At 42.5% G+C, this 27770-nt stretch overlaps 1 protein-coding gene across 9 annotated transcripts in view; it reads left to right on the top strand.

The window, feature by feature from the left end:
* The window catches only part of ADCY10 (adenylate cyclase 10), an 83050-nt gene that overhangs the window by 18057 nt on the left and 37223 nt on the right, over window positions 1-27770 (top strand). For 7 of the 9 annotated variants that reach the window (XM_001493753.5, XM_014739550.3, XM_014739548.3 and 4 more), the window contains 10 exons: window positions 1800-1991; window positions 4329-4447; window positions 5475-5551; window positions 7340-7529; window positions 10134-10189; window positions 13726-13879; window positions 17757-17949; window positions 18484-18570; window positions 21634-21908; window positions 23571-23707. In XM_001493753.5, the coding sequence (XP_001493803.3) occupies window positions 1800-1991; window positions 4329-4447; window positions 5475-5551; window positions 7340-7529; window positions 10134-10189; window positions 13726-13879; window positions 17757-17949; window positions 18484-18570; window positions 21634-21908; window positions 23571-23707 (1480 nt within the window). The remainder of the gene's footprint in view (window positions 1-1799; window positions 1992-4328; window positions 4448-5474; window positions 5552-7339; window positions 7530-10133; window positions 10190-13725; window positions 13880-17756; window positions 17950-18483; window positions 18571-21633; window positions 21909-23570; window positions 23708-27770) is intronic. The other 2 variants (XM_070267626.1, XM_070267625.1) reach the window with 1 other exon arrangement.

The raw sequence follows: 27770 nt of genomic DNA, 5'->3' as shown, positions 1-27770 counted from the left end.
TCAGCACTCACCACATGCCAGACACTCTACTCTTTCATGTACTTATTCTTCACAGTCCTCGGTAGATATTTTTATCCTCATTTTATATACGAGAAAACTGAGACCCAGAAAGATGCCAGAACTTTCCTGAGGTGGTAAAGTAGGAAACGTAGATAGGATTCTATCTGAACCTTACATTTTTTGCACAGGCTATACACCCTCCTAATATATGCCTGTTTTAATTCTTAATCTCATCAAAATGCAGTTGTGTCCTGGAGGAAATCTTTGTAGCACAAGCCTGAGCAGTGGACAGCTGCTTTCACGGTGTGGGTTGAAGACGTATCAGAATGCACCCCTCCACCTTCAGCCCAACTGAAAAACACCACCTCTCGTGCCTGCGTTGTCAAACTCTTCCACAGTTTGGAAGCTCAAGAAAGCTGCGCCCTTCTTCCCTCCCTCCCTTCTAGAGATAGAACACGTTTTGCTTCTTCAGCTGCAGCCAGCTGAGAGCAAAGTCTGCAGGAATGAGATGCAAGAGAGACTCCACGAGTCACTAGGACACTGGTGGGTGGGAATAATGAACAGTGAGTGAAGAAGCACAGCTAAGGGGGCTGAAAGGAGTCAAAAAGACAAACCTTTCACGACTTTATCAAGGCCTGCCCCTGCACCCAAAGAAGAGAGATGCAGAGAGATACCGTGGTTGCATTTTCCAAGCCAAAACCCAGAACACACAGTCTAATAGAATAATTTTTAATTGTTTAATTTGTTTGACAGATCTACTATTTAATAATTAATATTTTTATTTATTTAATGTTAATTACTTATTTAATAGATTTGTTTGAAAAATCAAAGAAAATCACTATAGTGGTTAGTTAGAAATTATTAAATAATCTTTTATGAAAAGAATAAAATTACGTGAGACCAGGACTGTCTTTGCCAGTTAGGAAGCATGGCTGCAGGATTCCTTACACACAATTTCCTCTTTCATCCAGAAGATATGTTTCATATTGTTAGCGGAGAATCTGACGCTTCTGTGCTATTTGGGGGAGAAAAAAAATGCAGTGATTTTTCCCCCTATTGGTTTGCTATGCACTTAGTTTAACCAAATTCAGGATGATGATAGGCGGGGATAACTTGGGAACACTCTCCTTTCCTCTCCCTGTGCCTGCTGTGGGCAGGCTTGGAGAGAAGAGGGAGCTGAACGAAATATACCACCCAGAGAGGCAGGGACGGCTGACAGACAGAATGTCAGACAAGGAGCCTGGAGATTCGGGTTCTAGTTTGCTGCTGGCTCCCTGCATAACTGTGGGGAACTTGCATTATTTCTCCATGCCTCAGTTATCTAGTCAGTAACATGGGGGTAATCTGATTTCATTTCATTTGAAGATAAAGTGGGATAGAATGTGGAAATATTCTGGAAGTTTCCAGGTTATGAAAATATATGCTTAAATTACATTGCATGCTATTCTTATCCCTAAATCGTAAGAGAGCCAAAAGGAACAGTGGTTCTTTCTCTTATTGTGATGGTTCATATTGGCATGAGGGAGCTAGCAGTTGGGGCAGGAGAGTGGTTGCTAGCCAAAAATTAGCAAGTACGTAAATTTCCATTGGAAGAGATTTTGATAGCGCATTCCATTTCCATCTGCTCGACTTGGGGCTGCCTCTGCCATGTTGTACCTCACACATTCCGACTTCAGCTTCCCCAGAGAATCTCAAAAGCCTGGCTCTCTCCCAGTGATACTTTCGGGAGGGGGTGGGGTGGCAGTGAGAGAGGATTCACTGCCAAGGACGCCTGCTGAGGAAAGCTCTCTCCTTTGCAGATTGTTGACAAACAGCTTCCCGGTTATTTGTCTGAGCTTCGCCCAGTGACAATTATGTTTGTAAACCTATTGTTTAAGGACCGAGAAAAAGCAGAAGTCATAGGCACAGCCATTCAGGACGCCTGTGTGCACATCAATTCTGTCCTGAGGGTCTTCCGAGGCCAAATCAATAAAGTCTTCATGTTTGACAAGGTAAATATGAACTAAGGCTTGGGAACCTACCAATAATTTAAGGCTGACATTCATGCCTACAGACATGGGTGAGAGGGAGGGAATAGACACTTTTAACCTAGAAATATCACTCCTTATTTGTAATTATAATAATAGCTTATGTGGTGGATGTGGCACTTACTATGTGCCAGGCATTGTTCTCTACCCTTTACATATTTTATTTATTTTACATATTTTAATTCATTTCATCCTCATGACTAAGAGGTAGGTGCTGTTGTCCTCATATTATGGATGAGGATGCTGAGGTAGAGATGAGGATACCGAGACAAGGCAAGATTAAGAAACCCAGGTGGTCTGGCCTCCTGGTCTGTGCTCTTAACCGCTGTGCTTGACTAGCTCTCACTATACGTATACCTCCAGCCCAGCATACGATGCATCTCCCGGAGATTTTAGATATGGTGTCTAGTAACCATCACATCTCAGAAGCTTGTTTCCAATAATCCCTACCTGCCACATCTACACCTCCAGTGTACCCTTTCAGTTTCATCGGGAGTAGAGGGTGGGAGGGGTCACCTCTAGCTCCTGGGTTCTTTTAATCTGCTTGTAACCAGTTTAGAGAAAAACTATGTGATTAATAAATTACCACACAAGTGCTAGCAAGACCTGATTCCCCATCCCAGGTGGTTTGTCTCTTAAAAGCAGAGCTCTTAATTACTACCCCCCACTCTCTCATTCACTAATTCAATAAGCATTTATTGAGCATTTTGCAGAAGGCTGAAAGCTAAGGGCGGGTGGCAAAGATGCGTAACTCACCCACACTGCCACACAACCAGGCGGAAAGAACTAATTCTGTGCAAGAAAAATAAACTCTGTGCTATGAGAGTTCTGAGGGAGCGGTGGCTTCCAGCCCGGTGTGCTCTGGTCCTTTCTTCCATGTTCATTTATGAGTATCATAAGGAAAGAGCATAGAATCTAAGGAAACAGTCTTTAGTGACTTGCAGACATGGCTTTGGCAATTCCAAGCTGTGTGACCTTAGCAAATCATTGAACTTCTCTGAACCTTGGTGTGTTCATGAATCATAATATGGATATTATTTGAATGGGGATAGTATTTGCCTCAAATGATCATTGAAAGTTTTAAAAAATATATTACGGAAAGCACCTGTCGCAATGCCCAGCTCACAGTCACCGCTCAATACGTGAGAGCCACGGTTCTCGCTGCTGAAGTGGGTCAAATGCTCACCTAGCCAAGCCACTAAGCAAAATTTCCAGGCAAAGCACACCCACTGGTGCTCCCAAAGAGGGCTTATCCTCTAGCGTCTCCACAGACCCAGAATCAGGGCTCCCCTCTGATGTCAAGACAGAGCCCAGTGGCAGTTAGGATCTGACGCTTGGTCAGATTCTTTTTGGAGAGGGTTGAAGAAATTGAGGCATTTTACTGTTCTTTTGCATTTCATCAGGTTATAACATATCTATATTCAAATTTTTTAACCCATTGCCTTTTATTTATTATGCTCTTTTCTTACAGACAACAGCATCTGACTGAGTTCATTTTTTAAGTGACTGATAATAAAAATGCCTAGCTTTAGAGTTTAATCTCTTTTTGGCAGAGTTAAGTTTATGCCAAGAAAACCCACTCCCAGCTTAAGCCTTTACCCATAAGAATAATAACAGCGTTTGAAAAGAACTTATTGTTTACAAAGTGTATATATATATGTATGTATAAAACATTGTTTACATTATATATGTATACAATGTTATATATAACTTTACATAATACAACATTAAGTTTACAAAGTACATATACTATGGTGTGTGTGTGTGTGTGTGTGTGTATATATATACATAACATTAATCCTTTTAGTAACCAAAGCAACTTTGGCAGGTGTATGTTACATCCATTTTCAGATTGATAAACTGAAGTTCATAGAGTATAACTGGCTGATCCATGTTCCCACACTTGGGAAGTGGCCTGAGAACACAGACTTTCTGATAACGGAGCTGGCGCCTTTCCCACTGCTCTGGGCTGCTTCTTAGACTTCCACTTAGCACCTTGCATTACACGGTCTTGGACACAAGAGAGGGTAGACAGGAGGTAGAGAGGGTGCACACAAATAGCTCGGTACAAGCCATTATCTCTGGAGCAAAAGCAAGCCCTTCTTGGGCTCAAGACCTACCATTGGTGATGCACTAGAAGTTATGTGAAGTTTACTACGAATAAAATAGGTATGAGAGAAATCATGATGAAATCAGATTCAGAAAGTGCATATTTCTGTGCCCCCTCCACTGGGCCTTCTGCCTGGTCCAGTTTAAAGCTCACCATCTACCAGCTGTGTTTGCCAACTCTCTCCCTCACAGGGCTGCTCCTTTCTCTGTGTCTTTGGTTTCCCTGGGGAAAAGGCACCTGACGAATTCGCTCATGCCTTGGAAAGTGCCATGGATATATTCAGCTTCTGCTCTCAGGTCCACAAAATCCAGTGAGTGTTGACCCTGATCCCACCTGGTGGTCCCTGCCCCTTTTGTAGGATATGGGGAGACAACAGAGAGAGCTGTCCTTGACTGGTGCCCTTCTGCCTGCATTCATTATTCATGTAACGTACAAGTGGAGTGTGCAAACCCAGCCCTGACGCAGTAAGACAAGAGATGATAAAGGCGAGTCTGAGGAAGGGCATTCCTAAAAAGTCAAAATGTGCCCAGTTAGCAAGAGACTCTAACAGAGTTGTCTCTACTTCTAGATTACTTCTTGGTAGAGATGGGACTCCCAACTCCGTGTTGGAGACCTGAGTTGATTTTTAATAACTGGGAGATAAAATGAGTCCTTGGGTTGGAAGTTTATATATTGATCTGGCCTCAAGACCCCCCTCTCACAGTAAAACTGGTAAGAAGGTAAAGTTTACCATCCCCAGCCCTGGCCAACCAAGAGCGCAAAGCCCTCAGGCTCCCTCTCTTGAGCACCTCAAGGACCTGGACCTGTGGCCCTACTCTGGTTGACCCTAACAGGTATCACCCCCTTGTCCTAAATATTTCCACCATCTCAGCCCCTTGGCATCAATATATGCTGCCATACTCATGTATTAGCAAAGTGAGATTTGATGCTACACACAGAGGTAACTCTTAGTTACTTCCTTTCAAAAGAATGGCTTCGTTCTTTCTAGCAATAGCAAAGATAATTGAATTGTTTACAACCATAGTCACTGTACACTCAAAGTCCATTTTGGGTGATGAGAGTTATCTTCCAGAAAAGTGGTTCAGATGAGTATTAAAACTAGCAGAAAAGTACACTGAGTTACCACTTCTAAGAACTTAGTTCTGTGTTCCCCCTTCACACCTCCAGGCCGTGTACAATTGCCCTAAACTAAGTACAAAAGGAGGGGAGTTTGTTTATTGAAAATCCTTTCCTACCTCTCCCCACCCTATTCCTCATCATGTCCCCACCCTTCTCACTTTCTCTATGCTCACTGTCTTTATCTCTCTTCCCACAACTCGCTTTGTCCCCGGCACCAGTACTGTTTCCATCGGCGTGACCAGCGGCATTGTCTTTTGTGGAATCGTCGGACACTCTGTGAGACATGAGTACACAGGTGTGCTGGGCTCACTTATCTCCATTTTTCTTTAGCAAACGCTGTGCCTTGCCACTGGGCTTTGTCGGAGGAAGGACAAAAATAAGGGAGACATAGTCCCTGCCCTCGGAAAGTTTATAGTCTTCTCGATGGAACCAAGCCATGTAGCTTTGTCCATTGACAGCTCAGCGCTTGCAAAGTGTGCATTTCTGGGGCTATGCATGAGTATAGGAAATGTGTAGTCACTAGAGGGGAGCAGCAGAGACTATGAGCTCGTGGAATGAGGTGCCTTTATAATAATTTCCTGCTAATATTAAACAGCTACTCCTCTTAATTTCTGGAATAGGTAAGAATAGCTTCTTAAAAATTATGAACATTGGCATTACTGATGAATAATACTAATCTCAAAAGAAGATAGTAAGGAGGTATTATTTCAGGATTTCACTGCTCTTACTATTACTTCTCTCTTCAATCCTATTAGGGTTTAAGATGTTCAGAGATAATACATCTAAAATACTGAATACACCTAAAATGCTGAAGTGGTTATGTCTGCAATGATACATTGCCTGAGATTTTCCTCAAAGTAATATGGGGTGGAGCGTGGATAGGAATGAAGATGCGGCAGGATTGGCCATGGGTTCATGGCTTTTGGGACTGGGTGATGGGTTTATGGAGATTCATGATACTGTGCTTTATTGCATGCTCAAATTTCCCCACAATAAACAGTTTTTTAGAAAGGAATATCTTGTTCAGAAGTATTTATGTTTATGTTAGAGGGCAACATTTAGTACCTAAATAAAGGTAATATTCAGGGCTTACTAGCAACCAGGCACTGTTCAAAGAGAAGTACATGTATTAACTCATTAATCTTCTGAAACTACCCTCTGAGATAGGTCCTATTATCATCCCTGTTTCACAGACTAGGAAGCTGAGGCGTGGAAGAGTTAGTAATTTGCCCAAGTGATTTGGTAACATAGCAGTTAGAGGTAGAGTTGGGGCTCAAGCCTACATAGCTTGGCTTCAGAGTCCGTGCACTACAGTGTATTACCCTGTAAAACACCCCTTTAAATCAATCTTACACACACCCCTTCCAGCTCCATCTACGTACTCTTAAGAAATGGCCAAATGAAGGCAATTCGTTTTGAAAATGAAATGAAATGAAGAATTTCATGCACAGGAACATACAGATGCAATTTTGTGCCCCATTCGGAGGTCTGGGTCCCAGAGCCAAGACTGTGCTTGTCCATCTTGTAGCAGCAGACCAACGACACCTCCTCTGAGAGCCCTCAAGTCTATGACCATCTCACTTACAGAACCCTCTCCTTACACAAGGGCTTTGATCTCTGCACAGATTATCCCCATGGCTTCCCAGGTTGGGTAGAAACTTTACTGATGGCTAATTGAGTTACTCTCTGCACATTTTTTCCCCCTGCTTTTCTCCCCCAAATCCCCCAGTACACAGCTGTATATTTTAGTCGTGGGTCCTTCTAGTTGTGGCATGTGGGAAGCCGCCTCAATGTGCCCTGACAAGCCGTGCCATGTCCACGCCCAGGATCCGAACCAGCGAAACCATAGGCCGCCGAAGCAGAGCTCACGAACTTAACCACTCGGCCATGGGGCCGACCCCTCCCTGCACATTTTTAATAGCCATTGGCTAATATGGGTATTGAAGGCAAGACTTCTGTGTCATTCCTGAGAGGCAAAGGGAGTAAAGGGTAAAAATGCCACCCGGGGACGGTAGGTCTCAGAGTATATTCAGTTCATTGATTCTTTTCTCCCTGCTCTTTCCCTTTCTCCTTCCTGTTATAGTAATTGGTCAAAAAGTCAACATAGCAGCCAGGATGATGATGTACTACCCGGGAATCGTGACCTGCGACTCTGTCACCTACAACGGCAGCAACCTACCAACCTACTTTTTCAAAGAGCTTCCAAAGAAAGTCATGAAAGGTGTTGCAGATTCTGGACCAGTCTATCAGTGTTTGGGCCTTAATGAGAAAGTGTGAGTGTGGGGCATTGATTTTGCAGTATCTTTTAGTAAAGAAGCGGGAGAATTATGCTAGCAGTCAGTCACCCATTTCAGATTCGAAGCCAATTTACAAAATTGAAATCTATTCCTTCTCTAAACCAACACCCAGATTTCAAAATCCTTCATTTTTCTCCATCTTACTGATATTGTAGCATGGTGGAAGATCCCGTTCTCCCTCAGTTCTGAGAATCTTGCGCTTATTCTTCAGAAGTTGTGCAAGGGGAACAGACAATCCCCTCATTTCAGTACATTTGTGGACCCAGATGGACCCAGTGACCAAATATTAAGTATTTACTGATCATACCAACCATGTGCCAGGCATTGATGAGGATAAAAGAGTATAAGATATTGCCCCTCCCCTACGTCTTAAGTGAAATATATTCCCCAAAAGCCCAGTTAGATGTATGGGTGTCATTTTGAGGCTGAAAATCCTTCAGTGGCTTCTAGTCATTTTCACGATAATGCTCATCTCCCCTTGTGTCCCCTCCTCTGTGGTGCCCAAGTCGATTCTCCTCCCCACCACCCAGCCCATCCCCAGTCAAGTGGGAGAACCATCGCCCATTTTTGAAATTCAGCTGGAGGATCTATTCCTTTATGAGGCTGGCTCTGGGACTGCCCAGTCTCGGCTCGGGCAATGTAGCTCTTTCTTCCTCTTGTAACTCTACAGCACACACTTCTATTAGAGTACTCACCACACTCATCACAATTACTGACTTGATATGCTTTTCACTTACTACATTGTGAGCTCTTTGAGGATAGAGACGATTTCTTGCTCATTCTTGTATCTTCAGTGCTTGGCACACAACAGGCACTAGGTAATGATGAATAAATGAATGAATAGCATGGAAAGCAGGAAGGTATTATTCTTTATATTAGCGAGCTAGAATCTAGGTCTTACATGGTCAGACAGCAGAATCAGGGCTACAATTGGTTCAAGGAGTCTTTATTATTGACGTTTGTATTCCCAGGGCTCAACACCGTACTTGGAGTGCATACACCATCAATAAAGTGCTGTTTGAATAAATGAATGAATAATAATTTTTTGTGAGCCCTTATTAAATATTAGGTACTCTACCTCAAAATATTTAATTTCTTCTTAATATCAACCATATCAGGTAGAAACAACTATTATCTCCATTTTATAAATTTAAAAACTGAGACTCAGAGATGTTAAATGACTTGTCCATGGTCATAAATCTAGTAGGCAATAGAGACAGGTTCAAAATGCCACGATAATGCTGGATTATAGGCAGCCACAACACCTCACTGGTATACAGCAACAAACATTTATTTATGTCACAAATAAGTGGGGTCGATTGATCTTGGCTAGATTTGGCTGATCTTGCCTAGACTTGTTCACATGCCTGGGGTGCAGCAGATTGTTGGCTGATCTGGGACGACCTCAGGTGGGATAAGCGGGAAGTCTGGCTGACATAACTGGGACAGTTTGGCTCTTTGTGTCTCATCCTTCATCAGGCTAGCCCAGGCATGTTGTCATGGCAACATCAGAAGAGGAAGAGAGAGCAAGCCACTGTAGAAGCCTTTTTCAAGCCTCTGTGTCATGGTTGCTAACATCTGATTGGCCAAAGCGTTCACAAGGCTGAGCCCAGAGTGAGAGGCACTGCAAAGTTACGTAGCGAAGGGCGTAGATACAAGTAGGAGCGGACAAGTGGGGCCATTAACGCAGTCAATCTACCACCGAAACTCAGGACTGATTCTAAAGCAGGCCCACTTCATGATTTTTCTATACCATCTCTGAAAATAAGAGACTGTAGAAATGCACATACAAACATAAACAGAACCTGGTTCCTGCCCTGAAAGTTCACAGTCTGATAGGGAAGACCAACATGTACAAAATTAGTTGTATATTACACGGGAGACCTTGGTATGTGCTGTAAACGCGGCATAACAAAGTAGTATGATGATACAGACAAGGGAATGATCCATTTGACTAAAAAGGCTCCTTCAAGAGATAACACCGCACACTGGGCAAGTGTATGCATCCTGGCCTAGATTTAGATATTAACTCTGTCATTATCCTGTGTCACCACTAGCCATGGGTTCTTGGGTAAGTTAAACTCTCTGTACCTCAATTTCCTCATTTGTAAAATGGACATCATAATAGTGCCTTCTTAACAAGGTTTTTGTCAGGAATAAAGGAAATGATCCGTGTAAAACACCTGAGCAATTGGTGGACTCTTTCCTGGATGTGAGCCAATGTACCATATCCAAGTCCACTGGGTCCCATATTGGGTGTCTGTTTTCCCTGGAAAGGGGCCAGTTCTACCAAGGCAGACTCAACAAGGATTGATTGAACAGTGTACCAGGGGCCATGTAAAGGCTGCTACACAAGTTGTTTGGACTCTCTCACGAGGTAAGAACTTCTTCCTTCCCCCTCTCCTTTCCTCCACTGCTCTCCTCCGTTCCTCCTCTTGGCACCTGCAAGCCTTGACTCAGGAGAGAGACTCTTGTTAGAGACTGACAAGGAGGCTTCCTGGGAACCAGGAACTAGTCACTCTCGCTCTCAGCATATTCCTGTTTTAACTCTAACGTCTCGTCTCGTCTTCTTTTCTTCAGCATGTTTGGTATGGCATACCTCAGCGGCAACAGAAATCAGGATTACCTTTTGCTGGGTAGGTAGTGGGCCTTGATTTTTAAACTTTTTTATTGAACTACAACAAAACATGCAGAAAGGTATACCAATGATAAGTATACAGCTTAATGAATTATCACAAAATGAACATAGATTCACCATCCAGGCCAAGAAATAGAAAAGTAGCAGTTCTCTAGGAACCCTCACATACTTTATCCCTCTCCCCTTCCCCAGAGACTTCTGACAGCCCAGTTTACTTAGGCCTGTTTTTAAAATTCATATAGATGAAGTCATACATTGTATAATTACGTATGCCTTCTTTTAGTCAACATTATGTTATGAAATTCATCCATGTTGTTGGGTGCAACTGTAATTCATTCATTTTCATTGCTATGTAGTATTCCATCTTACAAATATACAACAATTTATTCATTTGTTCTTGTACAATATTTGTTTCCAGTTTTGGTTCTTATGAATAGTGTTGCCATAAAGATTCTGATACAAGTCTTTTGGTGAACACATGTATACATTTCTGCTGAGTATATATATAAGAGTAAAATTTGGGGGACAAAGGGTACAATTTTGGTAGACAATGCCAAATAATTTTCCAAAATAGTTGTGTTTATTTATGGTTTGACCAACAGTGTTATGAGAGTCCCAGTTGCTCCTTGTCCTTACCAACAATTTGGTTTTATCAGTCTTTATAATTTTCATAATTCCGTTGGCTGTATAGTGGTATCTCATTGCAGTTTCCATTTGTGTTTGGGAATGTGGCTGAGCTCCTTTGTCATGTTTATTGGCCATTTAGACGTCATCTTTTATAAAGTGTCTCTATAAATCTTCTGCTTATTTTTCAATTGGGCTGTATTTTATTATATAACTGTTGGAATTATTTACATATTCTGGTCCACCGTCATTTGCTTTTACCATGCGTAACTTTTCCCATTCTATGCTTGCCTTTTTGATCTATTGATGATGTTCTTAATGAGGGGAATTTCTTGTTTTAATGTAATCCAACTTATTGATCTTTCCTTTTGTAGTTAGTGCTTCCGTATACTGTTTAAGAAATCTTTCCTCACCCAAAAGTCATGAAGACGTTTTTCTAGATTCTCTTCTGGAAACTTTGTGTTCCCATTTACATTTAGGCGTATGATCCATCTCACAGTGATGTTTTGGGGATTCTTGGTGATAGGGACCCTGTTGTAAGAAAACTAACTCGAGACTAGATAGGGAAGTAGACACAACATGAGGTAGGGATGTGCCGTCTGAAGGAAGAGACCCGCGTGAGGTGGGCCGGTGGATTCTGAAGGCAGCCATTTCTAGCAACACTGTAAGTTCCTTCTGTTAGACCTGAACATCCCTAAAAGTATCATCATAAGTGAAATCCTGGTCATAACTGTGATACGGCAATTAAGAGCATGCTCTGTCCCACACTTTGGGGGATGTTAGGACAGAATCGTGATGTCAGCAGAGCCTCAAAGAAGGCGACGGTTCCAGACCTTCAAGGAGCAGTGGGGCCAGCAGCGTGCCCACTTCCACTGAGCTCAAGTGGTTTTCAGAGTCTGCAAGCAAGTCGCTTCTTCTAAGTCCGGTCCCCAAACTCCTGCAGGCTAGAGAGGAGAAGGAAGGCCCACTCTCACCCTCCTCCGAGGCCTTACTTTCCATCCCAGGATACGCCTGTGGTGGTAGTGATTGACAGTGAACGGAAGTGCTAACTCCCTTTCTCCAAGACTGAGGATCAACATGACGGTCACACTAGAGCACGTTGGTGCAATAAGTGTACGCTTCTCAGTCTGGGCTGGCTACCTGTTTGCCTGATTCCACCAGTGGGAGGTAAAGATCAGTCCCGGTATCCTTCCTTAAAGCCAAAGTCAAAAACAGACTGTCAGGGGTTAGGAGAATGGAAAATGCCCTTTTACAAGATTGCGGTAAATGAAATTGTATATACTAATTAACAACATAGATGACAACAAAAATATAATGACCGAAGAGTGGTTTTTTAGGGTCAAAAATACAACAGTCCCAGGTGTTAGGGCCTTGTTTAGATAGAAACAAGGTACATGTACTTCAAGTCCAGTTGACTTAACCACATATTAAAATCCAGCTAAAAGGACAATCCACCAGGTCTTACCTCTAGAAGATTCCACTAGGCAGCCTTCTGGGCCTCATCCTCTGAGTTCCTATGTGAGCCTCAGGACAAAGAACACTACACATCTCATAAAATTGAAGGTCAAATTCATTTTCAGAGAGGGAATGTTTCATCCAAAAGGAGCAATATAGTATGCAAAGTAGTTCTCAATAACTCATACCCAGAAATTTACATTACCAAGTAAACACTCAGCTTCTTTGTATAAAACTTCTAAACCTAGAGCAATGGTCCTGGTTTTGAATAGATGTTAGATAACACCTGGGTCCGTTTCACTCTATCTACGGATAACGCAAGGGGCCCTCCACAGTGCCATTCGGCAGAGATGGAAGAGTCGACCCCCAGTGGGTGTCCACCTCTTTGACAGGAATGGCTCACTCTTTTGAAATTACAGTTCTGTCAGCTCCTTGCTGTCTCCCCAGGTTTCAAAGACTGTGGGCCGAGTTTCAGATTTCAGGCAGGACATCCTGTTACATATATTTAAAAACATAAGAAAAATAACAGTGACAGGGTTGTAACCCAAGGTGATTTTTATTTTCTTCTTTTCCTTCCCTAAGTTTCCCATATTTTCGACAGTGAGCATGTGTGAGTTTTATAATCAGGAAAAAACTCTGTTATTTTTACGAAGAATTTTGGTTGTTCTTATGATACAAGTCATCTATACATGATTTTTGAAGGCATATTGAATTTTCTTATCACTGATAGTGCTTCTAGGAGCCCTGAGATAAGCATAATTTCTCATTTACAGAGAGCAAGTTCCCTTCCCAGAATTGGAAATAAAAATATTTGTTCAGTATAGGAACCTGACTTTAATAAATTTATTTCCTGATGTGATAAGCTATAGATTAATTACTTCTAGGGTGTTATAGAAAAAAAGGAAAAGAAAATGAGTGTTAAGAGTCAGATAGGGGGCCGGCCCGGTGGCGCAGCATTTAATTGCGCACTATCTGCTTCTCGGGGGCCCGGGGTTCGCTGGTTCGGATCCCGGGTGCCGATATGGCACTGCTTGGCAAGCCTTGCTGTGGTAGACGTCCCACGTATAAAGTAGAGGAAGATGGGCACGGATGTAACTCAGGGCTAATGTTCCTCAAAAAAAAAAAGAGTCAGATAGGCCTGGTTTAATTCCTGGTTGTGCAATCTGAGCAAATTTCAGTTTTCTACACTAACATTAAACGGATGTTATAGTGAGCATAATAAGAATACTTGCCCTCACAGCTTGTGGGAATCAAAGAAAACCATAAAACCACATTGTTAGCTGGAAAGCTCTAGAGAAAAATTTAAAAAATTTTCAAGTGCACAGGACCTCAAAAAAGTCTATGAACAAAGCCAAAGTTACTCTTTGAAGTGCTGTCACTATGTGCATTTTTTCTGTCTCTAGACTGTTTTATGTTGATTTGGTTTGCTCCCTTTTTAAAAAATAAAAATCACAGGACGTGATAAGGAGATCAAAATCTTCATGTGTACTATGAAGGAATTTTTGATGTGCAACTGCAGCCGAGTCCTAATGTACGAGGGGTCATCGGGATGTGGAAAAAGCCAGATACTGACGGAAATTGAGTTCCTGGCCCAAGGTGAGAATCACAGGTGAGTGTCTTGCAATGACCATTTCCTGGGAACCCAGAGAATCCTGACTCCTGAAGAGTTTTATTTATTTTAATGCTCCTCTCCTTTATATAACTTGTCATATGTAAACTACAATCTATCGATTATTGGGCGCCATGCCCCTGGTGGTGAATAAATAATGATAAACATATTGAACTAAGAAAATGAGAAGCTGGGCTGACCCCTGAAGATCCTGGTTTAATGCCCTTGGGGCTTGGTTATTAATGTTTTAAAGCTTTCTAAGTAATCCCAATGTGCAGACAGGCTGAGAACAACTCGCACAGATGTTGAGACCAAGGCTGGATTGGATCTGCAGAACAAACACATAAATGTATCCAGGGCTGACAGGCAATCACTAGTTCAAACCTTTTAGCCCTGTGAGTGGGGATAGAGAAGGGGAGGCCGCTGAATTTCCCTTTGGGAGGCAGAGCTAACGTACTTGCCTCATGCTGTTTCTCTATTTTCATATGAGGAATGTCAGGAGGGCTCTCTTTGGGACAGCCCATCTAGCACCCTCGTGGCAGTGGAAAGTGTGGTATTAAATAACAGTGACGATGACCAAGATGATGATGATGGTGTCTCACATCCTTTCACCATCTAACCTAAAGGCTTTAAGGGGAAAGTGATTATTAGCCTTAGATTATTTTTAGCTGTGTGTCTACTCTTTTTTAATTCAAGGCCTGAGAAAGGCTAGCTTTAAAATATCTTTCACATTGCTAGGGAGGTAGTTCATAACAACCAGAAGACATTCATTCATTCATTCTCTCCACGCCGTGTTGAGCACCTCCGGTGTTCCAGGGCTGTCAAATGCTGCGTTAGTTTGCTAGAGCTGCTGTAACAAAGTAGCACAAACTGGCTGGCTTTTTTTTTTTTTTATTGAGTTAATGATAGGCTACAATCTTGTGAAATTTCAGTTGTACATTAATGTTTGTCATTCATGTTGTAGGTGCACCACTTCACCCTTTGTGCCCACCCCCCACCCCACCTTTCCCCTGGTATCCACTAAACTGTTCTTAGTCCATAATTTTAAATTCCTCATATGAGGGGAGTCATACACAGATTGTCCTTCTCTCGCTGGCTTATTTCACTCAACATAATTCCCTCAAGGTCCATCCATGTTATTGCAAATGGAATGATTTTGTTCTGTTTTGCAGCTGAGTAGTATTCCATTGTATTTATGTACCACATCTTCTTTATCCATTCATCTGTTGCTGGGCACTTAGGTTGCTTCCACGTCTTGGCTATTGTAAATAATGCTGCAATGAACACTGGGGTGCATAGGACTTTTGGGATTGCTGACTTCAAGCTCTTTGGATAGATACCCAGTAGTGGGATGGCTGGATCGTACGGTAGTTCTATTTTTAATTTTTTGAGGAATCTCCATACTGTTTTCCATAGTGGCTGCACCAGTTTGCATTCCCACCAGCAGTGTATGAGGGTTCCTTTTTCTCCGCAACCTCACCAACATTTGTTACTATTAGTTTTAGACATTTTTGTCATTCTAACGGGTGTAAGGTGATATCTTAGTGTAGTTTTGATTTGCATTTCCCTGATGATCAGCGATGATGAGCATCTTTTCATGTGCCTATTGGCCATCCATATATCTTCTTTGGAGAAATGTCTGTTCATGTCTCCAGCCCATTTTTTGATCAGGTTTTTTGATTTTTTGTTGTTGAGTTGTGAGAGTTCTTTATATATTATGGATATTAAGCCTTTGTCAGATATATGACTTGCAAATATTTTTTCCCAACAAACTGGGTGGCTTAATCAGCAGAAGCGTATTGTCTCCAAGTACTGAGGCTAGAAGGCCAAGATCAAGGTGTTGGTAGGGTTGGCTGGTTCTGACAGCTGTGAGGGACAATCTCTTCTATGCGTTTCCCCTGGCTTCTGGTGGTTTGCTGGCAGTCGTTGGTCTTCCCTGACTTGTGGAAGCATCACCCCAACCGCCGCCTTCATCTTCACCTGATGTTCTCTGTGTGTGTGGTCTGTATCCAAATTTCCCCTTCTTATAAAGACACCAGTCATATTGGATTAGGGGCCCACCCTACTCCAGTGTGACCAAGGCTTAATTCACCTAATTGTATCTGTAATGACCCTATGCCCCAATCAGTTCACATTCTGAGGTACTGGGGGCTAAGACTGCAACATAGGAATTTGGGGGGAACATGAGTCAACCCATAGCAAGTGCCAATGCTCTGAAGATGAATAATGTCTGATCCCTGCTGTCAAGGAGCTCTCACAGAAGAGGACAGAGAGTAACAATAAAAATATAACGTGGGAGCCGGCCCCGAGGCTGAATAATTAAGTTGGCACACTCTGCTTCGGCGGCCCAGGATTTTGCCGGTTCGGATCCTGGGCGCGGACATGGCACCACTCATCAGGCCATGCTGGGGCAACGTCCCACATGCCACAACTAGAAGGACCCACAACTAAAAATACACAACTATGTACTGGGGGACTTTGAGGAAAAAAGGAAAAATAAATCTTTAAAAAAAATAAATAGGGCCAGCCCAGTGGCACAGCAGTTAAGTGCGCACATTCCGCTTCAGTCGCCCAGGGTTCGCCAGTTCAGAGCCCCGGTGCAGACATGGCACCGCTTGTCAAGCCATGCTGTGGTGGGTGTCCCACATATAAAGTAGAGGAAGATGGGCACTGATGTTAGCTCAGGGCCAGTCTTCATCAGCAAAAAGAGGAAGATTGGCAGCAGATGTTAGCTCAGGGCTAATCTTCCTCAAAAAAAAAAAATAAATAAAAGGAGTAAAACCATTTGGGGCCAGCCTGGTAGTGCAGTGGTTAAGTTCACACATTCCGCTTCAATGGCCTGGGGTTCGCTGGTTCAGATCCCGGGTGCGGACATGGCACCGCTTAGCAAGCCATGCTGTGGTAGGTATCCCACATATAAAGTAGAAGAAGATGGGCATGGATGCGAGCTCAGGGCCAGTCTTCCTCAGCAAATAGAGGAGGATTGGCAGCAGATTTTAGCTCAGGGCTAGTTTTCCTCAAAAAAAAATTTAATTAATTAATTAATTTTTTAAAAAAGAATTGGAATAGATGTTCTCTAAATTCCCCTTTCTCTTTAAAATATATATATATATATACATAACGTGGCAAGGAAAATGATAGAGGCACTCAGCAGTGTATTATGGAAGCTAAGAGAAAGACGGGTATGTAAGCCAACCTCAGTGCATCAGGGCAGATTTCCAGGAAGCTCCACTGAAGCTGAGATTTACAGATGAACAGGAAATGAGGGATTAGGAGGCACTGCGAGAGCGATAACATTCCAGGCTGGGGAGACAGCCTAAGCAAAGACATGGAGAGAAGAGACAGCTCTGCTGTACAGGGAACGCTCACCAGCTTGTTGTTCATGGAGGGGTAGACTGCTGGACAGGGAGAGGCAAAAATGACAGAACGAGGCCTTGGAAGGTCTTGTATGTCACATAAAGGAGTCTAGGCTTACACCTTTAGGCAATGTGAGCCGCTGAAAAATTTTAAATGAGAGAGAAGATTTTCCTGTCTCGATACTGCAGGCTTCTGGGAAGGTGCTGCGTTCAGAGAGTCACAATGCTAGGCAGGGCCAGTCGCAGGGTATTTGGCCGTATAGGTGAGCGTATGAGCCCTGAACCAAGGCGGTGATGGTGGGACTCGAGAAGAGGGGACAGCTAGATTAAGTCATCAGGGCTGGGGAACAGAGTGGAATGAGGGAGTGCATCTGAAGCAGGAGTAAAGAACAACTTGCAAATAGCTTGGGGAATTTCTGTTATAACAACTGAATATGAAGAGTCAGAGCCTTCCTTCAACCTTTATTTCCAAAAAATATATTCAAAAACCCTCTTCTGATTCTTACCTTTCTTACAAACAGGACTATTGCTATTGCATTGACTAAGGTCAGCTTCCAGCAAAATTTTTATACCATCCAGATACTCATGGCCAGTGTACTAGGTCTGGATACTTGTAAACATTATAAAGAACGACAGACCAACCTTCAGAATAAAGTCAAGATGCTGTTGGATGAAAAGTTCCACTGTCTTCTTAACGACATTTTCTACGTCCAGGTAACTAGCTGGTGTTAGACTTCGGCAAGAAATACCGATGGGGCGGGTGCTGCAGCTCCCCCCTGATGCTTTATGACTTAGCAGCTCTTTGGCCTTTGTCCTTTTCTTTTCTCATCTGGAGCATCCAGGTGGTAAGGAAATGGCTCCCAATCCCCCTTGAATGAGCATCCACCTTCCTGAGACATAGTGGAGGGATGTAGAAATACCATACTCAAGAAAATCCAGAGGGCCACTTGCAGTTTCATCTTTTTCTCATCTTTCCATCATAGCTATACTATTCCAGCTAGTCTGGGGCACAAAGTCACTCTTCTCCCAGAGGTGACTGCCAATGCAGAGACAGAATGTGCCCTGTTGTCTCCTGTGTCTGTTAGATTCAGTGACGTCGAGTATTCGAGCTAGACGGGGCTTTATGGATCATCTAACACACGAGGATTTTAAGGCACAGAACAGTAAAGTGATTTGCCCAAAGTCACCCAGCTAGTAGTTCTTTTTGCTATTTTCCCATACTAAATATTCTCATAATTCTTTACACAGTTCCCTATTTCAAGAGAGTTCTCCAAGATGAGCACCTTGAGAAAGCGAAAGCTGTTGGAAGCATTGTTTATGAAGATCTTGGAGCAAGTAAGAGCATCTGTAGGTCCAGTAATGGGGGGAGGAAAACTGGGCCTCTCACCACGAAGCCAGGTGGCCTGAGGGGTTCAGACGCCACTGGCAAAAAGCTCTGAAGCATGTGAAAGCTTCATCCTAAAGTGTTTCATTCTCCGCCCTCCTTCCAAACCTTGAGCTAACACTCTGTCCAAAATTTAGCTATGATTGAAGGGAGACCCTTAACCTTCCTCCTGGGAGTCTGGCCTCTCCTTAAAGCCAGCCCTCTTTTTCTCTCCCTCTGTGTGAAAGGCACTGTATCAAAGTGCTTATTCACGTAGGCTCTGTAGTCAGACTACCGATATTTGAACCCTTAGGCCTATGGCTTCCTACCTGGGTAACCTTGAGCAAGTGACTTTAATCTGTCTCTGCTTTTGTTTCATCATCTATAAAACAGGGAAATAACAGCACCCAGCTCGCAGGGTTGTAAGCTTTAAATGACTAGATTTTGTGTATAACACTTTAGAACAGCGCCTTTTTCAATGGAAACACTCAGTCACTGTGAGCTCTCTCTCTGGGTAATCTTGTGCTTGTCCACTGTGTGTTGATAATCACCAGATTTACCCCCACTTCTCTTATAAGCACCAGAACCATATTTCCAAGAACCTTCTAGATATTCCACATGGATGTGGTAACTCACACTCAGTTCAGCGTCTAATAGTAAATTTATTCATTTTTTCCTATTCCAATGCCCTTTCTTCCTCGTTCTGATCGTGCTCCTTGGTTTAGTTAATGGCAAATTCATCCACACATCATTTAAACTTACCCTTGCTCCCTTTCTCACCGGTTGCCACATCTGCCATATCTAGTCAGTGGCCAAGTCCCACTGGTTCTCCCTCGGGCCGTCTCTGGAATCTCCTGTCCTCTGTTCCTGCTGTAGTTCAGGTTCTCTCTCTTCCTGTACTATTTCCATAGCTTTCCAGCTGACCTCTGTGCCTCGTACGTCTCCGCTCCAATTCATCCTCCACAGAACTGCCAGAGTGTATGCGAATCGCACCAACCAACGCTTTGTACTCTCCGAATAATTCCCAACGCTAATGAGATAAAAGCCAAAAGATTTTTTTTTAAACCTGGAGAAATGCTACTCATCCTTCAATGTCACCTCTTTGGCGACAACTTCCCAAATCACTAGTCGTGACTAATTCCTCTTCCACCATCCTTCTGTAACACTTCAAACATATTTCTTCTTGTGTTTACCATGCTCTCTTGCAATTCGTCACTTGTATGTGTGCCTCTCCCCCCAGGAGAGTGTGAGCTTCTGAAGGGTGGGGAACCTCCTACTCATTTTTGTGTCGCTGTTGACCACCAGAGGGTCTGGCACATTATAAATGGTCAATACAAGTTTGTGGTGTTGCGTTAAAGTTATACTACAACTTCCTTCTTCTCCACCTCAGGCACGTAAGCAGGGCAATATCGGTAATTTCTAAATGTCAGGCTGTGTTTACATCACAAGTATCCAGGAAGCTTCTTTAAAAATACGGATTTATGAGTCCTACCTCTAAAGATTCAAAAGGGCTTGGATTGGGCTGAGGAATCTGTTTAGTTGTTTGCTTTTGTTTTAAAACTTCTCAATTGGTTTTGATGCACAATCTAGTTTGGAAACCACTGCTAAAGCTGTTCTTTAACTGTGTGCTATGACAACAATCTTTGGATCATCTACTCTCTGTGTGACCTTGGCAAGTTACTTAACCTCTCTGTGCCCAAATTTTCTCAGTAAATAGACTCCACCTCTTATGAATGTTATGAGGATTAAATGAGTCCGTTTATGTAAAGAACATCACACAGTGCTTGGAACACAGTAAATTAAATGTAAATCTTGGCTTTCATTCACATTAGAGAGACTCCAACTCAATGACCCCATTTTAACTATGAAGACACCGGGGCGTGTGATGTACTTTTGAATTTATACTCTTTTTCTCCCTGCTTTATTCTCCTAAATTCACAGATAATTCACTGAGAAGGCCACCATACAACTAAAATTCACATTTCTGTCTGCCCCATATTTTTAAAGGTTTTAGCCCCAAACAAAACAAATGTAGTGCTAACCTCCCCGTTAATTAACATGTGCTCGGGGTCGGTGAAGGGCTAGATCTCTGGTAACAGAATGGGCTGTAAGAGCAGGTTTTTACGGACGTGTGATACGGCAGGTTAAAGCACTGCATAGTGGCTGTCCAATGAAGTTTGAAAGTAGCCTTTGCTGCTTTTGTTTATAAAAACACAGAGGAAAAGAAGGGGTTAAGCCTGTGTGCTCTCAGAGGGAACCCAAAGAAGCCGAGAGCAGCCTGGAGCAGTAGGAGGGGGGCCGTGTTCTCCGCGTAGACGCCTCACACAGCGGAGATGCGCGGTCAGCTGTGCAAGGGGCTGATGCCAACATGCAAGCTCTGTATTTTGTTTAATACTGTATCCCCAGCACCTACAACAGTACCTGACCTTAATAGATGCACAATAAATGCTTCATGAGTGAGTAAATAATTCAGACTAGTTAGAGAAGCGTAGTCTACACAAGAAAATGGACACATGATCTGTTTTTAAGTGTAACATATACCACAATTCAAGCTGGAATGGCACAAACTGCCAGCAGGGCAAGGACTAGATCCGACTCCTTCAGCACTGTCTATCCAGCGTCGAGCCCAGAGGGTGCTCCCTAAGTGTGTGTTGAATCTACGTCTGTTGAATAAATGTCAAGTAGAATCCCCAGGAGACCGTCATTTGTCAGCAGATTAAAGTGACTGGTAGTAAACATCAGTTATTTTTATGTAATACATAATGGATGCTTTTACTTGGCTATAACCCCATGTATCCTACAAATTTGTCTTATTCTTACACAAAGATTTGACCAAGTAAAAGTCCATTCCAGTCAGCTCTGTGCGAAGTGCCACAAATTCAGGTTAGTAGAATCTAAATGAATACAAAGTTATTAGAAAGAAAAGATTTCATTTTGCACCACAAAACTCAGTAGATACATATGCATACCCATGCACGTGTGTAAAAACCCAAAGTCCTACAGCATTCTTCCTTCTGTCTCTCTGCCTCGTCCAGACAGTGAAAGAGGAAAGGATTATTTTTATCATCGATGAGGGCCAGTTTATTGATGCAGCCTCCTGGGCCTTTATGGAGAAGCTTGTCCGCACTCTTCCTGTGTTCATCATCATGTCCCTGTCTCCCTTCGTTGGCTTACCCTGTTCAGGGGCCAGTGCCATAATGAAGAACAGGAACACCACCTACGTCACCCTGGGTGCCATGCAGCCTAAGGACATCCGAAACAAGGTCTGCGTAGACCTCAGTGTCAGGGGCATCTCCAAAGAGCTGGACTCGTGAGTAACCCGTTTCTCTCCTGAGGTCTTGACCTGTCATGAATCCGTGTTCATTCCCCAGGTCCAGACTTCATCGGATTCCTTAAGATGTGTCAGAAAGCGCCTGCCTCAGTAGTCTTGCTGGTCTCGCCTTTCCAAAGGGCCATTCATTGCACTTGGTAGCATGGATGCTGCTCATCTTTCCCTTGTTATGGCCCACGTCGCGCTTTCTCAAGCCTTGTTCATGACGTTAGTGTTGTTTCCCTCTCATCATGCTGCACACGGGTATACTCACTTTAATGAACAATGACTGAGGGCATCGCGTGGGCAAGCCACATGAAAGGCAAACTGGTAAACAGTAACGACCACAACCTGCAGCTAAGCAAGGTCTTACCCAGCTGACAATAATGTGGTCTGGCACTGGCGTTTCCTGTTTACGGCAGATGTTGAAGGCTGGCTCTCCAGGCAGCGCTGTCTGAGCTTCTCAGTGGTTCCTCTGCTGAGGTCTTCACAGCAGTGCCCTTAACAACACAGACAGCGCCTCTTCTTTAGCTGCTGTTTACAACCCACCTTGGTACTGGCATCCATCTTTCTAATGAGGTTGCCTTGCTTTTGGAAGAAAGATGTCTTCAACGAAGTCTCTTTTAAAGTAACTCCAGGCATGAATTTGGCAGATTTGCTCCCTTTGTCTCTCTGTTTCTTTCTCTCTATGTATATGTATATATATGTATATATTTATTATGTGTATATAATAATATATATGTATATATACATTTACTTTTTAAAATTTTTTTCTGAGAAAGAGTCACCCTGAGCTAGCAACTGTTGCCAATCTTCCTCTTTTTTATTTGCTTGAGGAAGATTAGTCCTGAGCTAACATCTGTGCCAATCTTCCTCTGTTTTGTATGTGGGTCACTGCCACAGCATGGCTGATTAGTGGTGTAGGTCCACACCCAGGATCTGAACCTGCGAACCTGGGTCACTGAAGTGGAATACACCAAACTTTAACCGCTCGGCCACGGGGCCAGCCCCTGCATTTCTCCAAATCCCAACTCTAGAAATCTATCTCAAAATTATATTGACAAAAACATGAAGTGACCAGATGGACAAAGTTTTTATTGAGGCATTATTTGTATTAGTAAACGTCTGAAAACAACCTGAATGGACATCCTTCTAAGCAGATAGGCAGAATAAACTAGGACGCAGCCACACAGTGGAACACTGCATAGCAGTAAGAAGAAATGAGAAAGATTTGCTGATATGGAGGGATGACCAGGATGTATCGTTGAGTGAAAACACAAGGGGCAGTCCAGTGTGCAGTACGTATAACATGCTGTCTTTGATCTAAGACAGGGGTGAAATGCAGGCGTGTGCATTTGTTTACGTTTTCTAAAAGAAACATTGAAAAAATAAACCAAAAATTAATTCAAATGGTTACTTATAACACGAGGAAGGGAAGCAAGATGGAGGATGTACCTTATTATATAGTTTTGGCTTTGGAAAGATGTAAACGTTTTACATAATCAAAAAGATGAAAGAAAAAGAAAAAAGGCAATTCCTAAAAATGGAAAACAAACCAAGAGAAAGGGAGAATGAGAAGAGATTATTTTTGAGTGATTGAGAAGACTCAAATATTATTTTTCCTTAAAAGGATGTAACCAGCTTGGCTTGTTTTGACTACAGGTACCTGGTGGAGGGGAGCTGTGGGATTCCATTCTACTGTGAAGAATTGCTAAAAAACCTCGATCAACACAGGGTGCTCATTTTCCAGCCAGTCGAGTCCGAGGAAAAGGCAAATGTGACCTGGAACAACCTGTTCAGTAAGTCCCACAGTTGGGTCTTTCTCAGCCTATCCTGCAGAGAGGGTGGCAAGAACGGGCTGTCCCATAGGCGGCTTCCTGCACAGTCAGAGGATCTGGGGAGGCAGGAATGTTGGACCTGGTATCCCAGATTGTGAAAGAACTTAACATCGCCTGGGCCTCACTGAACTGGCGAAGGAATGTGCACCTGTGACAGACCTGAGAGAACCCTGAGGAATCTGAAGGCCCAGGATCAGAAAGGAAGCAGCATTTAGATGTTATCTGGGGAAAAAATTCCTTGTTTTTCAAAGGGAAAATTACTAGCTCAAAGTGAATTGTCAGCAAGGTTCCATGCTACAGAGACATACAAGACGATGAAGTTTGAGACGGTGGCACAAAGGAAGCCAGCTGGAATTTTTACAAACTAATTTTCATGAAAGGAGGAGGTGGGGGTTGGAGAATGGGGTAAGGACGCGAGCCAGAATGCAGAGGATGAGGCAAGGTGAACGGTAAGGAAGTTCTGCGGTGCACGTACAGCTGGTTGAGGGGGTTCGCAGTGGGGGGAAAAAATTCACATGCTAGCAGAAAAAAAAGGAAAGGAAGAAGACAAATGAACTATGTCTTGACATCAAGGAGACCTGTGAAGGTTGAAGAGATATCATCTCTTCCATAGAAAGAGAGAGTATACAGACGTAATCAAAAGAAAATCTTGGCCTTGAAGTCAGGGGTCCAGAGTTCCAGTGCCGCATATGCCATTTAATTACTGGTATTTTGGAACTAGCTACAACCTTTATTGGCAGTTACCTGCAATAAAATGGGGGTAAGGAACTCAAATTCTTTTTCATTTATTCATTCAACAAACATCTACTGAGCACCATCTGTGTCTGATGCCACAGTAGGCACTCTGGGGAGTGTCTTGGAGTATAAATGAAGTGACTGAATACAATAATCCTTTGCTGCCTCATTGTTTTTTTTAAATTAAACTTTTTTGAGGTGATTACAAATTTATGTGCAGTTGTAACAAGTCCTGTCAAGAGATTCTTGTACCCTTTACCCAATTTTCCCCAGTGGTGACATCATGCAAACTATAGTGAATACCACAACCAGGATATTGACGTTCATACAGTCAACATACAGAACATTTCCATCACCATGAGGGTCCCTCATGTTGCCTTTTTATAGCCACCCTGCTTCTCTCCCACCCCTACTTCCTCCTTAACCCCTGGCAGTCAGTAATCTGTTCTCCATTTCTATAGTTGTGTCATTTTAAGAATGTTATATAAATGGAATCATGCAGCATGTAATCTTCTGGGATTGGTTTTTTCCACTCAGCATAACTCAGCCTGGAGCTTCTCCAGGTTGTCGTGTGTCTCCAAGGTGTGTTCCTATTACTTACTGAGTAGTATTCCATGATATGGGTGTGCCACACGTTGTTTAAAACCAGTCACCTGTTGAAAGACATCTGGGTTGTTCACAGCTTTTGGCTATCACAGTAAAGCTGCTATAAGCATTGTGTACAGGTTTTCGTGTGAATGTAAGTTTTCGCTTCTCTAGAATAAGTATCCAGGAATGCAACTGCCGGGCCATATGGTAGTTACACTGTTAGTTAAAAAAAAAAAAAAATAACTGCCAAACTATTTTCCCAGTGGCGATATCATTTTACATCTCCATCAGCAATACATGAGTGATCCAGAATTTTCTGCCATCCTTGCTAACATTCCATGCCACTATCTTTATTTTAGCCATTCTGATAGTATGTGGTGATAGCTAATTGTGGTTTTAACTTGCATTTCCCTAGTGGCGAATGATGTTGAACATCTTTTCGTGTTCTTCCTTGCCATCTGATATCTTCTTTGGTAAAATGTCTCATCATGCCTTTTGCCCATTTTCTAACTGGATTTTTTTTAATGGTGAATTGTGAGAGTTCCCTGTCTATACTAGATACTGGTGCTTTGTTGGATCTGGGGCTTGCAAACATTTTCTCCCATTCTGTAGTTTGCCTTTTCATTCCCTTCACACAGTCTCTCAAAGTTCTTTAATTTCAATAAAGTTCAATTTATCAATTTTTCCTTTCATGGTATGTGTTGAGTCTAAGAACCCTTTGCTTATTCCTAGATGCCAAACATCTTCCCCTCTGTGTTTTTGTTTCATAGTTTTATGTCTTACATTTAAGTTCGTGATCCATTGTGAGTTAGTTTTCACACAAGGTGTGAGCCTTGGGTTGAGGCCCTTCTTCCTTTCTCCCCCTGCCACCCCAGTGGATATCCGTTTGCTTCAGCACCATTTGCTAAAGCCTATATTTTCGTCCTTGAGTTGCTTTTGCATGTTGGTCAAAAATCGGTTGGACATATCCATGTGAGTGTATACCTGGGTTCCCTGTTCTGTTCAGTTGATCTAAATGTCCATCCTTTTGCCATTACCGTACAGTCTTGACTACCAGAGCTATATAAGGAGCCTTGAAACCATGTAGACTGATTGCTCCTACTTTACTCTTTTCTCAAAATTGTTTTAGCTGTTCTAGCTCCTTAGTCTTTCCATATGAATTTTAGAATAATCTTGTCTGTGTCTACAAACAATCTTGCAGGGATTCTGATTGGAATTTCAACACATAGGCGTTGCATTGTACCTCAATTTGGAGAGAACTGACATCTTTACTGTGTTGTCTTCCAATCCGCGAACACAGTATGTCTCACCGCTTATTTAGATCTTCTTTGATTTCTTTCACTAGTGTTTTGTAGTTTTCACCACACAAACCCTAGGCATATTTTATTAGATTGAAACTTAAGTATTTCTTTTTTGAGGAAAGATTATGAATGCTGTTATATTTTTAATTTTGGTGCCCACATGTTCATTGCTAGTATGTAGAAATGCAACTGATTTTTGTGTGTCTATCTTGTTCACGCATCCTTGATGAACTCATTTATTAGTTCTAGGAGTTTTTTATTTGGTAGGTTCTTTGGGATTTTCTATGTAAAAAGTCATGTTATCTGCAAAAAGGGGCAGTTTTATTACTTCCCTCCCAGTCTGCATGCTTTTTATTTCTTTTCTAGCCCATTGCCCTGGCTAGAACTTCAAGCACTATGTAGAATAAGAACAGTGTGAGAAAACATCTTTTCCTTGTTCCTGATATTAGGGAGAAGGTGTTTAGTCTTTTACCATTAAAAAGCCATGAGCAGGGCTGGCCCAGTGGCACAGCACTTAAGTTCACACGTTCCGCTTCGGTGGCCCGGGGATCACCAGGTCGGATCCTGGGTGTGGACATGGCACCGCTTGTCAAGCCATGCTGTGGCAGGCGTCCCCCATATAAAGTAGAGGAAGATGGGCACTGATGTTAGCTCAGGGCCAGTCTTCCTCAGCAAAAAGAGGAGGATTGGTGGCAGATGTTAGCTCAGGGCTAGTCTTCCTTGAAAAAAAAAAGCTGTTAGCTGTAGGTTGTTTGTAAATGCTCTTCACCAAGTTGAGAAAGTATCCTTTTATTCCTATTTTTCTGACAGTTTTTATCATGAATGAGTGTTGAATTTTATCAAATAATTTTCTGCATTGATTGCTATGATTATGTGCATTTTCTTTTCTGTTAATATGGTGAATTACATCAACTGGCTTTCAGATATTGAACCAGCCTTGCACCCCGGGATAAACCCCACCTTGTCCTGGTGTATTATTATTATATACTGCTGAATTCTATTTGCTTAATACTGTGTTAAGGAATTTTGTGTCTATATTCATGAAGGATATTGTTCTGTGGTTTTCTTTCTTTCACACTGTTTTTGTCTGATTTTGTGGTTAGGGTACTACTACCTTAATAAAATGAATTGGGAAGTCTTCCCTCCTCTTTTATATTCTGGAGATTGTGTAGAATTGGAAAGAATTCTTCCTTAAATGTTTGGTAGAATTCTCCAGTGAGATTTCCTTTTGGGGAGTTTTTAAATTACAAATTCAATTTCCTTAATGTGGTGAGGCTTTTCAAATTATCACTTTTATATTGCATCAATTGTGGTAGCTTATATTTTTTGAGGAATTGGTCCATTTCATCTAAGTTATCGAATTTATGTGTCTAGAGCTGTTTGCAGTGCTCAGTAGCCAT

Source organism: Equus caballus, chromosome 5 (assembly GCF_041296265.1).
Source record: "Equus caballus isolate H_3958 breed thoroughbred chromosome 5, TB-T2T, whole genome shotgun sequence".
Classification (NCBI taxonomy): domain Eukaryota; kingdom Metazoa; phylum Chordata; class Mammalia; order Perissodactyla; family Equidae; genus Equus; species Equus caballus.
Note: the sequence above shows the minus strand (reverse complement) of the source record. Positions and strands in the feature narration are given on the sequence as shown.